The sequence below is a fragment of the Aquarana catesbeiana genome, linkage group LG05 (genome assembly GCF_042186555.1).
Source record: "Aquarana catesbeiana isolate 2022-GZ linkage group LG05, ASM4218655v1, whole genome shotgun sequence".
Taxonomy (NCBI): Eukaryota; Metazoa; Chordata; class Amphibia; order Anura; family Ranidae; genus Aquarana; species Aquarana catesbeiana.
The window spans coordinates 50,838,138-50,860,907 of record NC_133328.1 but is presented as its reverse complement, the minus strand read 5'-3'; the positions used below and the strand labels follow the sequence as shown (position 1 = coordinate 50,860,907).

The following is a 22,770-nucleotide window of genomic DNA, read 5'->3' as shown; positions in this document are numbered from 1 at the left end:
ACAGTGCATATTTTTAGCACTGATCACTGTATTAGTGTCACTGGTTCCCAAAATGTGTCAAAGGTGCCAATTAGTGTTCGAATGTCCGTCGCAATCTCGCAGTCTCGCTATAAGTCACTGATCGTCGTCATTACTAGTAAAAATAAATGAATGAAAATAAATAAGAAATCCCATAGTTTGTAGGCACTATAACTTTTAAACCAATCAATATACGCTTATTGTGATTTTTTTTTTTTTTACCAAAAAATATGTAGCAGAATACATATTGGCCTAAATTGATGAAGAAATTTGATGTTTTACTTTTTTTTATTGGATATGTTGTATAGCAGAAAGTAAAAAATAGTTTTTTTTCAAAATTTTGTTTATAGAGCAAATAATAAACGCACAGGTGATCAAATAGCACCAAAAGAAAGCTCTGTTTGTGGGGGGGGGGGGGGGGAGGACATAAACTTTATTTGTGTATAGAGTCGCATGACTGCACAATTGTCAGTTAAATTAAAGCAGCGCCATATCGCAAAAATGGCCTGGTCGTGAAGGGGGTAAATCTTCCGGAGGTAAAGTGGTTAAAAGAGTTTAGTTCAGCTTTAAGCATTACAGTCAGGCAGCTAACATTTTCAGAATGTGAGCTCAACCATGTTACTCTCCTAACAGCTGTCCTTTAAATGTTCCAATAATTTTAACCAAGGGGACATAGCCTAAAAGAGAGGTTCACATGGGCATAAGGCAGAATACTCCAAATATAGGGACTTTGTACCAGTAGAAAGAGGCACAGGAGTGAGTGTAACCTGCACCCCACATTCACTCTAGCCATACTAAAAACTGCCCAAGCTGCTCAAGAAACAAAAAAGGGATTTTTCTGGCTTTTAAAAAAAATATCACAGTTCTGACATTTCTACCTTTAGATTTTTGGCATATGTATCCTTTATCCAGGTCACAGTCCTCTTCAATCCAAGTCCCAGAATCCAACGCTGATCCTGCTTTTATAGCCACACAGTCAGTCTACAATAGAATGGTATTCCGAGTGTCATTAAATCCACATCATTAAAAACTATCAATAAACGGTGTATTACATATGCTGTTCATACTCACTCACTATGAGATTTGTTTTCTATATTCTGCAAAAAAACCTGGTTGATCCTCCTGTTTTCTATCTCCACCTCTTGTCCATGTCCCCACTACAGTTGGATATTTTGCAGAGCAGTGTTTCCAGCTCTGCACATGCTCAGTTTTCAGCGCGTTTCTGTGCTGAGCATTTCCTCCCTAACACATCTGAGCAGCCCATGTGACTATAGAGTCACACACGTGGGTGTATACACAGTGGTAAATTACATTCTCCTCCCCCCTCCTTCCTACCCACTATCCAACTAAACACAATGGGGTGGGATATTACATCTTGATTGATGGAGGCATCACCTCCCTCTTATTCTAAGACCTAAGCTGGAGATTTTAAAAATTTCAAATATATATTTGTATGACAATTTAAAACCGTTTATTGTAATTAATTATTTATTTTTACTCTGTATCAAAAAAGCAGGTTTTTTTTTTTAACATGTGACCAGTAGCAGAGGACTAGAAGCTCCTCCTGCTTATGTTTCCCTGCAGACAGGCTGGGAAAGAGCTGGGTCATGTGACAGTTGTATATCAATAAGTGAAAAAGGTACTTAGATTTTTTTTTTTTTTTTAACAATTACAATGCCATTATCCACATACAGAAAAAGAAGGGATAACGTAAATGATACAGCATGTGTTTAGTAGCACTTTAATATGAGGTTATTGTTGTCATATGACAACGGTTATGTTGGATTCTTTTGTAGCACCCTCTACTGTAGAGTGCTAGGTTGTACATAGTTTGATTGCGTAGATAAATTGTAAAGCTTGGCTGGCAGCTAAGCCTTTGTTGAATCTGGGTCAGGGTGAGTGACTCAGGGAGGCTGGATAATTCCACAGGCAGCATCTCTGGTACCTCCCTTTGTTTGCTAGAACCTTGGAGAAGCTTCTAGATGTGGTGGATGGGGGTTAGGAGGGGCTGCCTGAAGTATTCATGAGGGCCCCAGCCAATCTCCATCAAAATGGACTGGCAGGGGGGCAGGTCACCTCATAAATACTCAGGGGTCATGCCAGCAAGGGAAGTCGAGTGGAAGATGGAGATTTAGTGCTGAGGAGGCTGTTGGTGGCGCATAAGGGTCGGGGGGGGTGACCTCGGGCCTAAGGCTCAGGTGCTGGAGGGACCCTCTTAGAACACACGGAGGAGTCCTGTCCAGAGGCATGGGAGCAGGAGTGAGGACAGCAGGAGCCAGCTAGCAAGTGCAGGAGATAACATCCGGGTGGCTGGTGAGTGTGCCAGTCTGGGAGGACTGTGGAGAAGTAGCCAGGAGTGCTAGTGAAAAGAGGCAGCTGCAGCCAGGCGGGCCGGCGGTGCCTGAAGAGGTGGTGCTGGGATCAGTAGCCACAGGAATATAGCTGGACACTGGACTTTTCTCTACACAATCAAAGGGGCCACGGCCCCTGCCTGTAAAGGGCTTTTGCGTAATCTGACTAAGTGCATTTTTGTCAGATTCATCAAACAGTGTTCCAGCTGGATGGATATAGGATGTATATAGGACGAGTTGTCCCTAAAGAGTTTCCCTTTAAAGTCAAGTGGGCATCCCATAATATTCCCAATCCCTATCCAAGTTCTAATCTCTCAATAAAACAAAAAACCCAAAGCCCTGGACTGTTTTCTGCCTCTGAGTGCCTGTGAAGATGCGATGTGAGCAGCAACAGCAACTTGTAATTAAAGATGACTGTATATAATGAGAGAATTTTGGATCAGTGGGATTTCACTACTTCTTGTAACTGCACCAAATAATTTATTTTACAGTCCAGGGCCCAAAGTTTTGCATAAGCAATAATTATATATGTCCCTTTAATTCGTTTTACTTTTTTTTCTTGAGGATGACATTTGTTTTGAGTCAAAAGGCTAGTGATCATCTGAAGACTGCTAGTTGCTGGCCTGTGAATTGCCCAACCTCATGTTGATAATACAGGCTATTTCGCACCTACAAAATGCACATAACAGTTTTAAATGACAGCACACTGTAGTTGTCTACATTCTGCTCACTACAGGACTATTTTTTTATTTCATTTTTTTAAATACCGTTATGCAGATTTAGGAGTTCTGTCAGCTTTCATGTTAACTTCAGACAAAGTTAGTGACACCATATAAGGAGGATAAATGCACCTTGCAGAAAGAACTCTGCAATAAAGACTAATGCCGCGTACACACGGTCGGACTTTTCGTCTACAAAAGTCCGACAGCCTGTCCGACAGACTTCCGACGTACCTTCGGCGGACTTGCGGCAGACTTTCTTACGAACGGACTTGCCTACACACGACCACACAAAAGTCCGACGGATTCGTACGTGATGACGTACACCGGACTAAAATAAGGAAGTTCATAGCCAGTAGCCAATAGCTGCCCTAGCATGGGTTTTTGTCCGTCGGACTAGCACACAGACGAGCGGATTTCGGGGTCCGTCGTACTTACGACGTAAAGATTTGAAGCATGTTTCAAATCTAAAGTCCGTCGGATTTGAGGCTAAAAAAGTCCGTTGAAAGTCCGGAGAAGCCCACACACGATCGGATTACCAGCCAGCTTTAGTCCGTCAGCGTCCGTTGGACTTTTGTAGACGAAAAGTCCGACCGTGTGTACGCGGCATAAGTAATGCAACCTCTATACAGTGCCCTGAAAAAGTATTCATACCCCTTGAAAGTTTCCACATTTTGTCATGTTACAACCAAAAACATTAATGTATTTTATCGGGATTTTATGTGATAGACCAACATAAAGTGGCACATAACTGTGAAGTGGAAGGAAAATGATAAATGTTTTTCACATTTTTTACAAATAAATATGTGAAAAGTGTAGCGTGCATTTGTATTCAGCCCCCCTAAGTCAATACTTTGTAGAACAACCTTTCACTGCAATTACAGCTGCAAGTCTTTTTGGGGATGTCTCTAGCAGCTTTGCACATCTAGAGAGTGAAATATTTGCCCATTTTTTTTTTTTGCAAAATAGCTCAAGCTCTGTCAGATTGGATGGGGAGCGTCTGCGAACAGCAATTTTCAAGTCTTGCAACAGATTCTCAATTGGATTTAGGTCTGGACTTTGACTGGGCCATTCTAACACATGAATATGCTTTGATCTAAACCAGTCCATTGTAGTTTTGGATGTGTGTTTAGGGTCGTTGTCCTACTGGAAGGTGAACCTCTATCTCATCTCAAGTCTTTTTCAGACTCTTAACAGGTTTTCTTCTAAGATTGCCCTGTATTTGGCTCCATCCATCTTCTCATCCCTCCATCTCCCTGTCCCTGCTGAACAAAAGCATCCCCACAACTTGATGCTGCCACCACCATGTTTCATGGTGGGGATGGTGTGTTAAGGGTGATGTGCAGTGTTAGTTTTCTGCCACACATAGCGTTTTGCTTTTAGGCCAAAAAGTTCAATTTGGGTCTCGTCTGACCAGAGCACCTTCTTCCACGTGTTTGGTGTGTCTACCATATGGCTTCTCGAAAAATCTGCAAATGGGACTTCTTATGGCTTTCTTTCAACAATGTCTTTCTTCTGGCTACTCTTCCATAAAGACCAGATTTGTGGAGTGTGCGACTAATAGTTGTCCTGTGGACAGATTCATGATGCTGTTTGTTCAGATTGTTGAGATTAAATTACACACAGGTGGACTCTATTTACTAATTAGGTGACGTCTGAAGGCAATTGGTGCCACTAGACTTTAGTTAGGGGTATCAGAGTAAAGGGGCCTGAATACAAATGCACGCCACACTTTTCAGATATTTATTTGTAAAACATTTTGAAAACCATTCAATATTTTCCTACCACTTCACAATTATGTGCCACTTTGTGTTGGTCTATCACATAAAATCCCAATAAAATACATTTACATTTTTGGTTGCAACATGACAAAATGTGTAAAATTTCAAGGTGTATGAATACTTTTTCAAGGCACTGTATAAGCCTATTCACCCAATAGCGGCTGCTTCTCTTTATATTGAACCTGGGTTTTCTCTGAATGGGCAAAATACAGATTGACTTTAAAGTATAAATCTAGATAAAAATCTAAATATACAACAGCAATAAATACACTTTAGCTATTTTGCCTGCCAAAACATCTTTATTTCTCCTCTGCCACTTTTATAATCCAGTCAACTCTGCCACATCACATAGCCAAGCAGGAGACACCATCATTTTAATTTCAACTTTGCAGTTTCCTGTGTAAAGTGCCAGCTCAACTCAAAAATGTATGGTGCACTTATTAAATATTCAGCCCTTATATCTTTTTATCTTTTATAGAAAGTTTCAAAGTTATTTCAAACAAGCCTGGTTTATCCACCAACTGCTACAACTCACATCATCATCATGGGCATAAACATGGCTGCCAGATGGATGACCTTTGGCCCAGTTGGTATATTGCACTCCACTCTGGTCTGTCCATAGAAACTTGTGCTCTGAATTAACATCATTCATCCCAATCCAGACATCAATCTTCAAATTTTTCATATTGTAAGTCAAGAAGGCTGGAGGAAAACACAAATAAAATATTAGGATAGAAGAACATTCTGAAAGGAAGCTATGCCCGAGTTGGAAAGATGCATAGACTAAGCCAAATCAGGGGGCCAGCCACTTCTTATAGCCATGGACCTAATGTGAAGCAAAGGCCTCTATAGCTATAAACCAACACCAGTTGGGCTAAAGCAGGAATAGATTAATTAGATTAATGAATATAGAAAAAAATATCTATTAGAGCTTCCGTCAATCTTTGAAGTTGTGTCAATAGAGGGTACATTCTGCTTAAATTTGAGATTAATTTTAAATGCTTCTGAAATCATTTAGAGTTCCTTGATAGGTGCATATGACCTATTAAAGTATAACTAAAAGCAAAACATGTTTTTTTTTAGTTTTAGGTAGAGCAGAGAGGATTTAGAACCCTGGTGTGGTTTTATTGACGTCTGTGTCCCCATTAGGTAGATTCAACCTCTCTATTTGTCCTGTTTACCATTATCATCGAAATTAAAAGAAAAAGAAAATCCCAAATTTTGGGTTGTCACCAAAACAGTAATATAAGTGAAGTCCTCCAATAGGGACACAAGTTCTGGTGATCCTGTTGACACCCAGGGATTCCCTCACTTTGGAGGGATTTTCTTTCACTTCTGGTTTTGGATATGGAACAAGAAATGAAGGGAAATCTCCCCAATGGCACACAGATGGTGAAAAAAACAGACAGGGGTTATAAACCTCCCTCATCTAAAATTTACACTTTAGGCTACATCAACCTGCTTCAGCTCTGATGTGAACAAAAGCCTGTCTACTTAAGCCTTTAAAATAATAAAGATGCTTGTCTCATCTGTATTTGCATATGCATGGGATTCTGCCAGATTCTGCCAGATTCTCAGTGCAAACAGAAGCTGTTTGCTTTTAGATTTTTTTTACAGAGCTGTCAGATCAGAATCAAGTTGGGTGTGAGTTCGAGGAGTTCCTGCCCTGATTCTTTACCTGCCTAAATTTTAGCTTGAGCTATTAAACTCTGTAAACAGCAGATAATGTTTGAGCATGGCACATAAGAATAGTCTGGGCAATATGAGAAAATGAGCCTACAGCTTGATCTGTTGGATTGAAATTCTTGCTAAATAATCATGTGTAATGTTTCACTCTGTAAATACCAAATTAAAAAAACAACAAATAGTTGAATGTATTCTTTAGTCCTGATAATAAATAAATACATATTAAAACCACTAAGTAATAATTGAATACCTATAGGGAAGCTGCCATGTGTGTGGTAAATACATTTTTTAAAGCATTATACAATTATGTTAATGAGGAATACTGAATATGTCTATTAGCCCTGATGAAGGGGATGCAGATCCTCAAAACAGGCTGGTTCTGCTGGAATCCTTAATAAAAATTCCAACTGTTTAAAGATTGCAGTATCATAGAACATTCCTTGCCCCTAATGACGGAGTGGAGCGCTCACTTTTCCTTTGTTTCATCTCAAGCATTACATCTCCGACATCCTCTGGGTTAAACACTCTCAATAATATTACATATTAAGCTTAGCGTTACACGGAGTGGCGCCTGCAGGAAAAAGCCCCATCTTTTGCATTTGGATCACTTATAGTGGTATACAGTAAGCACTGCCCCTTCTGTAACCATGAAGCAAACATGAACAAGCCCTCATCAGCTAAATGTATTTCCTTCTTACCTTGTACCACTTCATCAGATATGCTGGCCAAATTTCCTCCCACCTGCTGACATGCTGATCTTGCGGCGTGCCATTCCACCAGTTCATCATCTTCCTCTCCATATATTCTAAAACACTTAAATAGACAATGTGCCTGTTAGTCAGCTGTATTAAATGTACCTGTGGCAGGGTTGAGGAGAATTGGAACACTTCAAGCTCGAAAGTGTGTTGGTGAAGAAGAAGGTAAAAATGTAGACAAGCATATGATTTTTCTTGAAACAACAGACAAAATACTCACTGTACTGTAATGCGAACGATCTCTGGTGAACAGGATCATACAACAAATTCTGCTCATTGGCCTTGTCAAAAGGCCCATGCCACTCTACCTGTACATCCTAAAACTTACAGATTTCTGGAAGATCACAGGCTCAGCTTTGGAAGAAAAGGCCCCCTTCAAGGAACACAGTCCAACTCCATACACTGTCTACTGTTGCACCTTAGCATGATCTGGTGGATCAATAGGAGGCAAGCTCACAAGCTTCTTTTCTAGCACTAGCAGCTTAACCACCCTCTTCTACTATGCAGCTCCTACTTCTTTTGGAAGTGTGGTTTACCATGACATCCTGATGTTACACTCCTGCTAGCTTCTTGTAATCATTTTATTCTGTGTTTACTGTGAGGTGCTTTTACTAAGGGATGTGCTGGCTTTTATTCCCTGCTTTGCCTGACAGGAAAGAGATCTGTATTGTTTACACTGACAGAGCTCTGTCCTGCCTTCCTCCTCGCCTATTTGATGCCTACTTGGTTTCAACACATCCCTTGAGACTTATGCATCTTTACACATCTTCCCTTTTTTAGATTTGCCCATGGATACATCCAGACCACAGTTCAGATGTTTTTTCTGTCAGTCCGTGCCGTGCGTCCTGATTCCTCCCCGCTGCGTTTCCGGTTGCAATGCCCCCTCAGCTCCCGAACCGGCACTGCTCATGGCTGCCATCCTGGCATCCAGGGTTTTGGTGACCCAGCCCAGTTGATTGGTGAGTATGAGGCCTTTATGTTATTGACCTCACTTGCCAACCACCTCTCCCGCCCCGATCCATCCAATGAATTACATATATTCACTACTTTAATATTTCTGTTATAGAAAAAACCCAGTATGCATCTGCCCCTGATGAGCGAGAACAGACTCGCGAAAAGCGTAGGGCACCATCGATGCTACCCACATGCCCATTCTGCTGGGTATCCGCAGTTGGCCATACTATGTTCATATACTGCTTCTACTTATGCTTGTGTATCTCCAAATGTTAGATGATATATATGCATTGATTGGTTTTAATGTTCATCATGGATCTTGCTACTTTTTATGGATGTACAAACTGATTGCAGTGTAATTGTATTTGTTTTTTACCTATGCTGTTAACTAGGCTACTATGCTGGGTAACGCACATTTATTGTTGTTCCCACTTGTTTATACAGCCTCTGTATTAATACATCAATTTTTATTGCAGCTTGTGTGTACGTGTGCCTATCGCTCTCGCCTCATTCAAAGTCCCAATGGGCTAGTTTTCCTTGTTCTTTCGCCGATCAGCGGGTGTCAGCAGTCATCCATTGGCATGGCACCCACTGATTGGCTTGTGCTTTGTCTAATACTAGGTCCGTGATCCGGCACAGGAGAGTCACTCTGCCACCGTACTCATACGTGAGGCGGTGGGCAAGTGGTTAATGGAGACTGCTTAGACAGAACACCATGGCAGAACCATGTTCTCTGAGCAGTCTCCAATAAAGTTTCTTGTGAATGAAAGCAATAGTATGCTATCCTCCTTTTCAGACTTGCATCATTTGCTACAGGAGTGTCAATGGGTTCCATACTGGTCACCTGCCCTTCTCAACTTAAGTTTTAAGTTATTAGTTACTACAACCAGTAATAATAAAATGCAGAGGCAATTATTTCATACGATACAGACTAGATACAATTATAACGTCTTACAGATACAACCGACCCTTTGAGGACAACCATAATGCTGATGTTGCCCACGATGAAAATGAGTTTGACCCCTGCTTTAAAGGATTCTAGGGATTCCTTGTGCTGATTAACCTCTCATCTGATGTGCCTGTTTAGTTCTGAGTCCAATGTCACTTGGCAAAGCCAGCAGCATAACACCAACAATGTTTTTAGCTGTCAGAAAGGGTGACATTCTGGCCATCACAGTAAAGGGAGCATTCTTCACTGACCAACCATGTAAGGGGGATTTTTTATCATTGAACCATTAATTACTTAATTTTAGCAAGGGTTCCCTGAGACCTGAAAATTATTTCAAGTGTTCATCTGCGGTAAAAAGATTGTGGAAGGATGAATTAGAGAATTAGTGTTATTAATGTACCATGAGCCAAAGTCATAGGAACTGGTTAACACACTGATACAAGAAGGTTCATTTTCACAGTCCTCACCAGCCTTGAGTGTAGGCAAGCATCAAGGCAGATCAAGCCTCCACAACATGGACATGCAAAGATCAGACAACACAATCTGATTCCTTTACGGTTTTAATCATTTTATTGTTCCATGTAATGATGATTACATGTCATTAGAGTCCTTGTTAGGATATAAGGAGCAATAAATACATTTTTCAACCATTAATGGGTATTTGTGCCAAAAAGCATCAGCAGCCAAAAACACTTCTGCTTCAGAAACAGTTGAAGCAAAAAATATTGTATTCTGATTACCTTTTTTCCAAATGCCAGCCATTCTGATGGACACCCTCCTTCGGGTGGTGGTACTGTTGGCGCAAAGGTCGTATTGATGTTACTTGTTTTCCTTTCACAAATGAATGGGTATGGATTGCCACAGTTCATGTCATTCCAATAACCTATCGTAAACATTTTAAAAGGAATCAATTAAACGAAAACATTGAAAACTGAAATTTGATCTTAAAGAGAACTAGTCACAGTTGGGCTCATGAAAGAATCTGAATATTCACTCTCACATTGTTTTTAAATTCTAACAATAAATTTCTCTTTTTTTGCTCCAATTTGATATACACAAGCAACTGGCACATATATGTAGCATACTCCTTAAAGAGCTGCTGATGGATTTTGTCCTATTCCCCCAGTTAGAGCACTCGCATACAGGCACACAGCATTTTTTTTTACTCCTCCACTGGCTCAAAGTAACAGTCTAGGGGTCTTTTTAGGTTTTATTGGAACATAGAACTTGGATAGGGGATGAGGGGAGAACCCTGATAAATGAGGAACTAGATGATTTGAGGACTTCTTAGCCACACTTGCTTAATTACACACAAAAAAATTCCCACATAATCTCTTCACTTACAGTAACTATGATTTCTAGCACTATCTACTTATCTACTCACACAGCTGCAGGATCATTTGTTGCCTCTTTCCGACATCCACCAGGCTTTTCTCAGTGAGGGAGATGCAGGGTCACACCACCATAGGACAGCTGGACTCTTTGCCTACCAACTTCCTTCTGCCTCTCTCCAGTGAGCTTCTCCAGACCCAACTTGATTCTAGGACTTAAACTTGCAAATAGCCCCCCCCCATTAAGCTTAGCTGGGACCTCAATGTCTTCCCAAAGCATAGGCGTGCGCAGGGGGTGTGCCAGGTGAGCCTGGGCACACCCTAATCACTCTGTGCAGTACCGACTTTCACTACTACCCAGGCCTTCCCACCTGTTGCCCCACCCCCCCACAGTGCTGCTGGCCTCCCTCCTCTTCTCTCCTCTCCCTTCGGCTGCTACTGGATGTTTCAGGATGGAGAGTGGGGGAAAGGGTTAGTCAATCGGGGGTTATTTACGAAAGGCAAACACAGTTTACTATGCTTCAGTATGTTTGGGCTTTTGGGTGCACACCCTAATGCAATAGGCTGTGCACACCTATGTCCCAAAGGCTTCTCTAGCACTCCTGCCCCAGGGGCAGAGCCCCTGCACAGGAGTCTCCTCTAGCAGGACTGGACCCAGGATCACTACAATGTAGCCTTAGGCCTTAGATTATTTATAGGCTTTCCCACCACCTACTGGGCGCACCTCCCCAGGGATTGGCTGGAGTTCAGTAAATTTTCAGGCTCCTCCCACTATAATTCTAAAATCCTCTAGAATACAAGGGGAACTAATTGGTGCAGCAGCCTGTGAGACACCGAGCAGCCCTAACCATTCAATCCCTGCTCCACTAATTGTAGAGGAGCAAGATAAATTTACCTAGCAGCCTGCACTACACTAAGAGAGTGCTACTACAAAACTCTGTGTTAGAAACTGCTATGGTTACTTAGGAGCTGAAAAAAATAATGATAGATAGATAGATAGATAGATAGATAGATAGATAGATAGATAGATAGATAGATAGATAGATAGAGAAACTAGAGAGTACAAACTCTGGTGCAGCTCTGCATAGAAACCAATCTGCCTCCAGGTTTTTTGTCAAAGCTTAATTGAATAAGTTGAAGTTAGAAGCTGATTGGCTACCATGCACAGATTTTGCACTCTCCAATTTTAGTAAATCAACTCCATAGATATTTTTTTTCTTCATCAAAAACGCATGAAAAGAAGGTTGTATGGTTTTCAGTGGCATAGTTCACACTAGTGCGTTACAGTTCCAGAAAAAAGCCCTGCACTGGAACACTGTAAAACGCATAAAAAGCGCACTGGAAAGCACCTAAAAGCACCTAAAATGCACTGGAACACACATGTCCTTATTTAAGGTTAAGAAAAAAAGAGGGGGAAAAAATGCACTGGACTGCATCAAAAACGCACTGGAATGCATCAAAAACGCGCATGCAGAAAAGCATCTGAAACGCATCTGGACTCTATGGTGTGAACTGGCCCTAAAACCAATATATATACCCTTTAACAAATAATTGTCTGCACATAAAGAAGCGGTCACAGTTTGGCATATTAGTAATAGTGTACCTATTTGCATACTCTACAGATCTCTACGGGTTTCAATTAGGGGTTATTATTGGTGAAGGGCCAGTAACTGACTAATAACTTATAAGGTGCAAAATATTCAAATTTTCTGAAATTTGTGCCAAAACTTTTGCAACATTACACTGGGAGGTATATCGGTCACTGCCTCATTGAGGCAAAGAAGGCAAAATTGTTAACTGATATTTTTACATGATTTATGCCTCAGCTATAAGGCTAGATTTGATAATACCTGTCCCACTACTAAAACCATCTGTGAATAATTAATGAAGAGTACCACAAAGTGCTTGCTTACACTAATTGTAGGCCTCTGAAGAGCGATCTGCAGTGGGCGTGCAGTTGTGGGGCCACTGTAGCTCAGCCCTATGCAGTTGAATGGGTCTTGTTCAGTGGGTGGCACTGCCAACCAAATGTCCCCCTGACCGCAAGTGCAAACTAAGTCTTTATTGCTAATCAATGGAACAAATGGATCCCTATGGGATATTCAAGCTAGCTTGTAGTAGCAATTAAACACACATGTTCACCCAATTCTTTAGCTGTGTACATTTATTGTGAGTTTTAAGACGATGCTCCCTGAAATCTGTGCAGAAACGGACATCTCTGGAAGTGCTGAATTTGATATTCTGCTTAACTTTTTCTACATCCATTGGTGTAGTTTACACCACTGTGAGCTTTTTGTTCCATTTTTTTTCCACCATTTTTAGCAGAAGAACTACTAAAATGACCCATATTTTAGGCTTTTTCTCGTCTTTAAACAATACCATCGCAATTACCATCAGAACAATCAAGATATACTGTACCTAGGTTTCTATAGATCAATACGCAGTTCTCATCATTGTTAGCAAAGTTGGGTTCATAACTCGCCCACGCCACATAATCCATAGGAGATCCATCCATCCATCTAAAGAACACAAAACACACATTTCACATTCTACACGTAATTGTTCTACATGAGTGTATGAGATCTGCAGTTCAGATGTGTTCAAAAGGAGTATTGAAAGGATACACATAGCAAGAACAGCGCATTTATTCACAACGTGCTTGGCATGCATTTATTATCCTTCTAGTACAATGGCTTAGTAAAAAAAATCTAATTTTATTTTTATATAACAACTGCTGATAAAACATTTCAACAATACAGTCAGTAGGTTAGAGCAGTGTTTCTCAACCTATTTTCAGTCAATACACCCTTTCAAAATATGAGCAATTCGAGGCACTCCATTCCGAAATGTCAAAAACTAAGGGGGGGGGGGGGGGTATTGTTATATCTTAGGATTTTCCTGTGTGCTCAGAGAGAACTGGGTCCATCACTTGAATTAGTATTATATAAGTTCAGCAGCCCATCAGCAAAACTCACATAGACACATCTCTCTTTAGTCAGTGATATCAGGGCCATCCTAATACATGGGCACCCCTTGGCAGTGCCCAGGGGCCCCAGGTGCAAGGGGGCCCCATGATAATCTTGCGTTACATCATTCTTGCCAACTATCCTGGAATTGCCAGGACAGTAACACTACTAAGCTGTCCCAGGATGGCTGTGTCCTGGGCAGTGTCCCAAAACCTGTACTGTGCCCACCCGATCCCAGTATTGTGCCCACCCAAGCCCCCATGTACTGTGCATTTCTGCCCCCTCCCTGTATTGTGCCCTTTGTGTTGATCAGTCTTTGATTTATGGCACATTTTCTCATTCTTTAAAATAGATTTTATTGAAAGTACTAATAAATATATGTTTAATTCTATTAACTATTTATACCTTAATTCTTGAGAGTAGGTGTGTAAATTGGGGCAGGCTGGTAGGTGCCCCAGTGCATTACTTTGCCCATTGACCCATGATGCTATTAGGACGACCTGGAGTCATATGATATGCTGTGGATGGAATAGAAAAGATGCAGCCAAACCATAGCTTTCTAGGAAAGAATAGGTTGCGCCACCTGGGCACAGCAATGATGCTAATGGGGCATACTATGAGTGGGCAGTTAGATATATATATTAGGAGTTTAAGGGTCTGAAAGTGAACTGGGACTCCCTGGTAATGATGTGCCCTGGGCAGCTACCTAAACCACCTTATGAAAGTAAGCCATTGCATATACATGTTAAGCCTGGCCCTACACAAGCATATGTCTTACTGAGCATGGTGCTTGGGAGAGTGGATGGATGGTGCTGTGTCCCTAAAATTTCCTTTTGAATACTAATAGTGTGGAGATGATACCAATACACAATGGGGTTGATTTACTAAAGGCAAATAGACTTCACACTCTGCAAAGAGCAGTTGCTCCAGAGCTTAATAAATGAGGTAAAGGTTCATTTGCAAAGAATACCCAATCACGTGCAAGGAAAATAAAAAAAGACAAAACATTTTTGCTTGCACATAATTGGATGATGGAAGTCAGCAGAGCTTCTGCTCATTTACTAAGCTCTGGAACAACTTCACTCTGCAAACTGCACAGCCTATTTGCCCTTAGTAAATCAATCCCAATGTCTCAACACTAGGCTGGAAGCTTCTGCACAACAAAAGGCCCCCCGAGCTACCAGAGGTTGTAAATGGTAGACATGTGCAATTCGTTTAGTTTCAAATTCAATTTTTAACTAATTTAGACAAATTCATTAATTCGGAAACAACCAAATTTATGAAAAACCCGTTTAACAAATTTTTCCACATATTCGTAAATTCAAATATTCAAATATTTGTAAATTCGTAATGGAATTTCCTTTCAAATTTGGCTGTTAGTTAACATAACAAATACAAAATTTATCCGAAGTTACGAATTATCCGAAATAACGAATGCCGCATCTAAACGACTGGAACGTATCAAATTAATAATAATAAATAACAATAATAATAATAAAAACGTTTTATTATTATTATTTATTATTGATTTGTTCTGTTCCATTTGTTTAGATGCCGCTTTCGTTATTTTGGATAATTTGTAACTTCGGATAAATTCGTATTCATTACATTCACTAACAGCCAAATTTGAAAGGAAATTCCAATACCTATAATTTAATGGTTAGTAATAGTTATTATTATTAGTTAGTTAGTTATTATTTAGAATTTTCTGATTTTCTTTCTGATTTTCTAATTTTCTAATTTACAAATTGCGATCATAACAAATGACCCGAAAAACGAAAAAAAAAAAATCCCGAAAAAAACGAAAGAAACGAAAAAGAACCAATTTTTCGGCAGTGCACACGTCTAGTAAATGGAATAAGATAATCTACAAATGAAGTGCCACACCATGATAAAGTCCAAATACAAGTTTTTTGCTATGTAAAATCAAATAAATTCAACACATTTCGGGCGCTAAGCCATGTGCCCTTCATCAGGGCTAAACAAATAATACAAAATATGTTTCTGAATATATCACATAATTCTATTCCATATATGAAAAAAGTAAACTACTGATTATGTACATGCAAATATAAATCAATAATAATAAACCATTGAAGTAGTCTACTATTTTCTCATGTTTCCAATAGAATTATGTGTCATATTCATGGACATATATGGTATAATTTCTTTGGCCCTGAAAAAGGGGGTAAGGTTTAATATACTTCTGGGGAACCCAATTTACTCTGAATAGATTATTTTAATCACTGAGAATGATGGACAGTGACAAATCCACTCATGTCCCAACTCTCTCGGACCCGCTCTGCAGATTTCAACTTGGTTAACAAGTAAGTATTGAGTATTTGGGTATATATATATATATATATATATATATATATATATATATATATATATATATATATATATATATATGATATAGCACACATATAGCCACCATTAGACATCAGACAACCAATAAAAATGGGCATAGCATAACACAGAAAAATAAAGACTAGATTAGGTTCTAAGGACCTACTTAAATTCTTTATCCAGGTTTAAACGTAAACCAATGAAGTATCCATCAGCCTTCCCATTCTTTAAAATCTAAAGAGGAAAGAACAGTGGAGAAGGGAACTATGTATTAAGATGGAATCCAGTTGTGTACAACTATGGCAGTAACTGGTCACCCAATGTAACAATTATTAAATACAGAAGGACACCAAGAAAAGTAAACTAATCATATAATGATACCGGTGTTCTGTCAGAATAGCCAACCCATCAGATAATGTAACAGAAGTGACATTCCATCAGCTACGCATGTGTTCCACCCGGCACCAAGTTTGCTCACCTGACAGTCAGAAGAAGTCATCGGACATCTAACTACACCCAGCTACGTCTTGATTTTCTGAGTAATTTCAGCAATAAAGTGAGCGTATATAAATAAATAAAGTGTGTTGACATCTGCGATGCTGTTTTGCTATTACATTTTGAAAGAAGCTGCACACCAGCAGTAGGAAGGTGGCGGAGGCCATGTTGGTACACCCTGCACTGCTCAGCACTAAACCTTTAGGCTTTCAAAATGAAACATCCAAACAGCATCTGGTAGTTGGGTGTAGTAAGATGGCCACTGCCTTCTTCTGACTCCGCGTGTTCTGTCAGATTAGATATAACCTGGTAGCGGTGGAACGCATGCGCAGCTGACAGAACATCACTTATGTTAGATTATCTAATGCTAATCTGATAGAACACCGGCAAATCAAAGATCTAGAAGGAGTTCCTATTTTTTTTTTTTTTAAATCAAGTAAAGTTTTATTGAGAAATAAAAGCACATAAGCAAAAGTTTACAACAATTAAGACAGTCTCATAAGTATCTTAGAACATGCTCCAAAAACAGCTCATATAATGTTTAACGAACACAATGATATAAATCTGGCTTGCCTCTATTGCACAAAGGCATTTGTGCTTTGTCATAGGCCAACAACCTCAATAAAAATCCCAATTCTAAAGTGGTAGAAATACCAAATGTTTTATTTTAAAGGAATGTAGTGTTTTTTTACATACAATTAATTATAATCGGGAACAAAACAGATTTATGCAATCTGAAAAGCAACCAGAGTACAGGTATACAATAGTCAGTCATTGGTTTCCTTATTTATACTCAGATGAATATAAAATATTGCATATTAATATTTTCTAGGTTCATATCTGGCCAGCAAGTGGCTGATCTTTTTCATGTGATTTCTGGAAAATGATTATCAGAATTATTTCAGATTTATGAAAGGTTTCCTTATTCACATGGTCCTAAGGCTGTTCCTTTTAGTGCAACTGAAGGAGTCTCATATAAGAATATACAGACTCCAAGTTGACAGGGTGGGTACTGATGATTTTTAATTTTCCAATGCATTCCACAAAGAAGGACTTCACCTTTTTTTCTCAATCTCATCATACCTATTCAAGAATTGCTTTAATATTGACTCATAAATTTGTACTACAACAGGTGTCTAGTTCTAATATACATACCATATCCAGGTTGGATCATGCCCCAATTTCTATAACAGTTGTTGGGACCCTTAGAGGTACTCACCATATGTGACGCAATAACACTCACCTAATGTCGCAACCAACAATTAAGCAAAGCTTAACTAAAGCTTTCAATGAATATTTTTCTATTAATAAGCCCGCTGTGGGGATCCCTTCACTCTATGGAATTCAGATAAGGCTTACATAAGGGGGCATCTTATCAAGTTCAGTGCTATGAATAGGAAGCAGAGGTTCGCGGCAGATAGATACACATCTCGCAAAAATAAGCAAACTAGAGCTCTTCAACAAAAAAGCACCTTCACCAAATGTTAGCCCCTCAGCTAGCTCAAGCCCGACATAATCTCCGCATTTTTATTGATGTCTTATCACCAAAACCTTAATTACTATCTCTTACCAACATGGCAACTAAGCTGGCAAATTATTAGCAGCCCAAGTTAAAAGAGAAGACCTCTAAATAGTACAATGCATACAGCACCCTTCCTACACAAAACTAGAAAATAAAGTTGTCTTGTAGAAGACAAGACAGACAAGTGCATTGTTTATAGTTCACACTTTCCATGCCAAAAAGTGAACCTGTTCCATGCTAAAATGAATCTGTGTTTACAGAAAAAAAATAGATCATCACTTGGAAAAGCCAGTTGACTGGCTATTATACTGTCTCTCATCTGGCTTCAATTCAGGACCTCTGACTTTACTTTAATTTAACTACAGACTATATTACGCAAAACAAAAACACATCCTCTGTTTATAACATAATAGTGCAACAAATATTATATTACATATACAGTGGGGAACATAATTATTTGAACCCCTGCAGATTCTGTAAGTTTGCCCACTTACAAAGAAATGAAGGGTCTATCATTTTTTATCATAGGTGTAATTTAAATGATAAAGACAGAATATCAACCACAAATGCAGAAAAACCACATGATACAAATGTTATAAATTGAGTTACAGTTTAGTGAGTAAAATAAGTATTTGATCCCCAAGCAAAACAAAACTTGGTACTTGGTGGAGAAACCCTTGTTGGCGAGCACAGAGGTAAGACATTTCTTGTATTTGGTTACCAGGTTTACACACATCTCAGGGGGGATTTTGGTCCACTCTTCTTTACAGATCTTCTCAAAATCCTTAAGGTTTCTTGGCTGTCACTTGGCAATTCGAAGTTTCAGCCCCCACCATACATTTTATATAGGATTAAGGTCTGGAGACTGGCTAGCCCACTCCATAAATGTGATTAATGTGCTTCTTCTTGAGCCACACCTTTAATGCCTTGGCGATATGTTTTGGGTCATCGTCATACTGGAAGACCCATCCCCGACCCATCTTCAGTGTTCTGGCTGAGGGAAGAAGATTCTTATAATATTTCCACCTTCGTGCTTGACTGTAGGGATGGTGTTCTTAGGGTCATAGTCAGAATTTTTCTTCCTCCAAACACAGCGAGTCGAGTTAATGCTAAAGAGCTCAATTTTGGTCTCATCTGACCACAGCATATTCTTCCAATCGAAATAAACAAACAGGTGTTTCACCAGGCCTGCAGAAACACCACTCAGCGCCAGGTTACGATGCCAGTCGCAAAGCAGATAAGTATACAGATGTAATTACAAATTCATAAGTGCATAGATATGAGTGAAACCCACTCTGCAAACATGCAAAGAGGACACAAGTACCAAAGCAGAAAAAAGCAGCCGTTTAAAAAAGAATACATACATATAAACACAGTGTTTCAAATAATCTAAAAATAGACTGAATTGTCACACTAAACAGCGCTAATGTTGAGCAATAAAATCAAATAAACATGTGGCCAACCACACATGCACAAGAGAATCCTTTATAAGAAAAATCCTTTAAAAGAGAGTCCCTTGAAAAAAGAGAGAAGTGATGTAGAGTTCAGGGTGTAATTTCAAAGGAGTTCATCAGATGATCATGAAAAGAATTCCTCAGCGTGCACCTTCCACCGATCACTACAGATTCCACCCAGTGCGAACACACTCCCCCTAGGGGGTTAAACTCACCAGAATTGGGAAGTAATAAAGCATTCAGAATAATACTCCAAGACTGCAACTATTGTTGACACCACTCATGAGGGATCACGGATGTTCAGGGCTCATAATGAATCTTCCTCCAGGGGGGATTCGTCTTCTGAAGTAGTTCATGAAGTCCAGTCCTGGGCTGAGAACAGATCAAAGGATCCAACAGGAAGGCTGAGGAGAATCCAGAGTTGAGTCCAGAGGAGAATCCAGAGGAGAATCCAGAGGAGAATCCAGAGGTGAGTCCAGCTGAGAGATCTGAGGTATTCTTCCAATCGTCCTCTGAATCATTTAGATGTTCATTGTCAAACTTTAGACGGGTCTGTACATGTACCTTCTTAAGGAGGGGGACCTTGCGGGTGCTGCAGGATTTCAATCCATTGTGGTGTATTGTGTTACCAATGGTTTGTTTGGTGACTGTGGTCCCAACTGCCTTGAGATCATTCACAAGTTCCTCCCGGGTAGTTCTGGGCCGATCTCTCACTTTTTTCATGATCATCCTTACCCCATGAGGCGAAATCTTTCATGAAACTCCAGACCGAGGGCAATTGATGGTTATTTAGTATTTTCTTCCATTTGCTAATAATCGCTCCAACAGTTGTCTCCTTCTCACCAAGCTTCTTGCTGATGGTCTTGTAGCCCATTCCAGCCTTGTGCAGATCTACAGTCTTGTCTCTGTCGTCCTTTGACAGCTCTTTGGTTTTGCCCATGATGATACGGTTTGAATGAAAGAAAGAGATTCTGTGGACAGGTGTCTTTTTTACACATAACGAGTTGTCGTTAAGAGCACCTTCTTAAATTGACAGGACTAATCTGTGTGCAACATGAGCATATACTGTAGCCAGTCTGTGGGAGCCAGAATTATTGTTGGTTGGTAGGGGATCAAATACTTATTTTACTCACTGAAATTAGAACATTTGTATCATATTTTTTTCTGGATTTATGTTTGATATTCTGTCTCTATCATTTAAAATATACCTATGATAAAAATGATAGACCCTTCATTTCTTTGTAAGTGGGCAAGCAGGGGATCAAATAATTATTTCCGGCACTGTATACAGTGTATATATATATATATATATATATATATATATATATATATATAAAAATGTCTTTATATTTTAATCCTTTAATTGTATCAGACAATTGCAGTATTAAATAGAGACACACTACCATCTAACATAGGTTGGAATTGATGGACTTGTGTCTTTTTTCAACCTCACCTACTATGTAACCTACAGGCTGCAGTGGCCTCTGTAAGCTGAAACCAATATTTTTAAATGAAGGCAGGGGTGTTGTTAGGTCTACAAAAGATCTGGGGCTAGAGCCCATAGCAGCGTAGTAAAGAAAGTCATACGCTTGGGTGGGCATACACATGTTTATACAGTAATATATGTGTATGTGTATCCCCAGAGAGCCTCCCCCTTGCATCACGGTCCCCAAAGAGCCTCCCCCTTAAATCAGGGTCCCCAGAGAGCCCCCCTTACATTAGGGTCCCAAGAGAGCCCCCCCACTTACATCAGGGTCCCCAAAGAGCCTCCCCTCCCCTTGGGGACCCCTGAAGAGACTCGGGGCTATGGGCCCCAGATTCGGGGCTATAGCCCCAAAAGCCACCCCCTAGCGATGCCACTGCATGAAGGCATCAGCTTGAGGCTGGGTTCACACTATCTGTGGCTCACAGCAGGGGTCCGGTACATCCCCGTTCACTGTTTCAGGTCCGATTTCAGCCCGAATTTTTGGCTGAATTCAGACCTGAAATGGACCAAAAAACGCACAGGACTTCTGTGCAAATTCACACCGGAGGCACAGCGGAGATATGTGAACCGGCTCCATAGAGAGCTGGTCAAAACATCCTGCTATTGCGAATTGGATGCGGTCAGTATGTATTTTGTTAAAAATGTTGATACATAAGAGACAGACATTTAAAACTTACATATTTCCACAGAAATTTCCTTTCTTCTTCTCCATTGATCGTAACCAGGTCACCAAAATTTTTCCTACAAAACTCTCGTGCCTTGTCCATGGTCATCTCATCTTTACTCACATAATAATGCCGGTCACCTCGGACCAGCCAGCCGTCACTGCTCAATTCATAATCTGACAGACGGGGAGGAAAACTATTCAGAATAACAAATTTATACAAAATGATCATAAGAACAAATACACATCTCTCTACAATTGTTTAGCTTGACCTCTGAACAATAAAAATGTTCTTTTTGAGGAATGAGGTACTGTAAATAAAAGGCATCTGCGGCCATCTGCTGACATGCGAGGAGGCTATTCATTTCAATGGCACCCCCATATATATAGCAAACGCAGGTGCATTTGTGGTTACCAAAACGCATGGTACCGCAATTTCATGCAGTTTGGTGTGGCGCGATTTTAAAAATAGCACCTGTCCATACTTTTTGTGTTTTCCTGCACATTCAGGAGCCCATTAAAATAAATGGCAATGCACACACACAATATTACTCCTCTACAGGCTTTTGAAGTACCCACTGACTTAAATGTGAAATATTACCAAGCTGCTGGTAGACATGCTGTCTGTTTTTGGTGGCTCTGAGGAATCTATATCTAACAATGGGTGCAGTTTCATTTTAACCTCTTACCACCCACGTAACGCATATGTGTAGTGGCAAAAGAGCATTGGCTTTAAAACCCACACGCTGCACATATGAATCTATGGATAGCCAAGGTGTCTATTCTGAACGCGCGCACGTTGCGCACTCACAGCACAGTGACCGAGCTGTCCAGTGTCTAGTCATGATCAGGAGCTGGCGGGACAGGCTACCGATCATGGGACCACTGTGACAGCCAATCACAGTGGTCACATTATCAGGACGGTCACCCCACCCCCCAGGTTTAAAGACCCACTTAAAGGGACGAAGAATTGCTCTTACCAGGAACTGGTGCATTTGTAGGTTCTGGTTTCGCTACTACACCTGATGAGGAGATAAAGCATGATACAATTAGTTTATTCCAGAAAATGATTTCTAACTGCTACATTCAGTAAGGAAGCATAAAGTGTTCAGATTGTTTCTTCAGCCCAAGGATTATATCACCAAATTCCTAGGCTAGCTATACATGGTTAGATTTCTCACATTCAGCCCATGGGTTCAACAGGAGAAAATGAATAGATTTTTCCATCAATATTAAACAGCATGGATGAAGAAATCTGCACTGCCAGCTATAGTCTTCAAGCAGCCAAAT

The 22,770-nt window shown here is 40.1% G+C and overlaps 1 protein-coding gene across 1 annotated transcript in view; it reads right to left on the bottom strand.

The window, feature by feature from the left end:
• LOC141144247 (macrophage mannose receptor 1-like) overlaps positions 1–22,770 on the bottom strand; it is a 180,252-nt gene that overhangs the window by 36,038 nt on the left and 121,444 nt on the right. Inside the window, exons 16-23 of the mRNA XM_073629730.1 lie at positions 22,461–22,502; positions 21,494–21,657; positions 16,026–16,093; positions 12,963–13,063; positions 9,954–10,096; positions 7,254–7,368; positions 5,405–5,571; positions 897–999 (exon numbers count right to left, since the gene is read on the bottom strand). Of these exons, the coding sequence (XP_073485831.1) occupies positions 897–999; positions 5,405–5,571; positions 7,254–7,368; positions 9,954–10,096; positions 12,963–13,063; positions 16,026–16,093; positions 21,494–21,657; positions 22,461–22,502 (903 nt within the window). The remainder of the gene's footprint in view (positions 1–896; positions 1,000–5,404; positions 5,572–7,253; positions 7,369–9,953; positions 10,097–12,962; positions 13,064–16,025; positions 16,094–21,493; positions 21,658–22,460; positions 22,503–22,770) is intronic.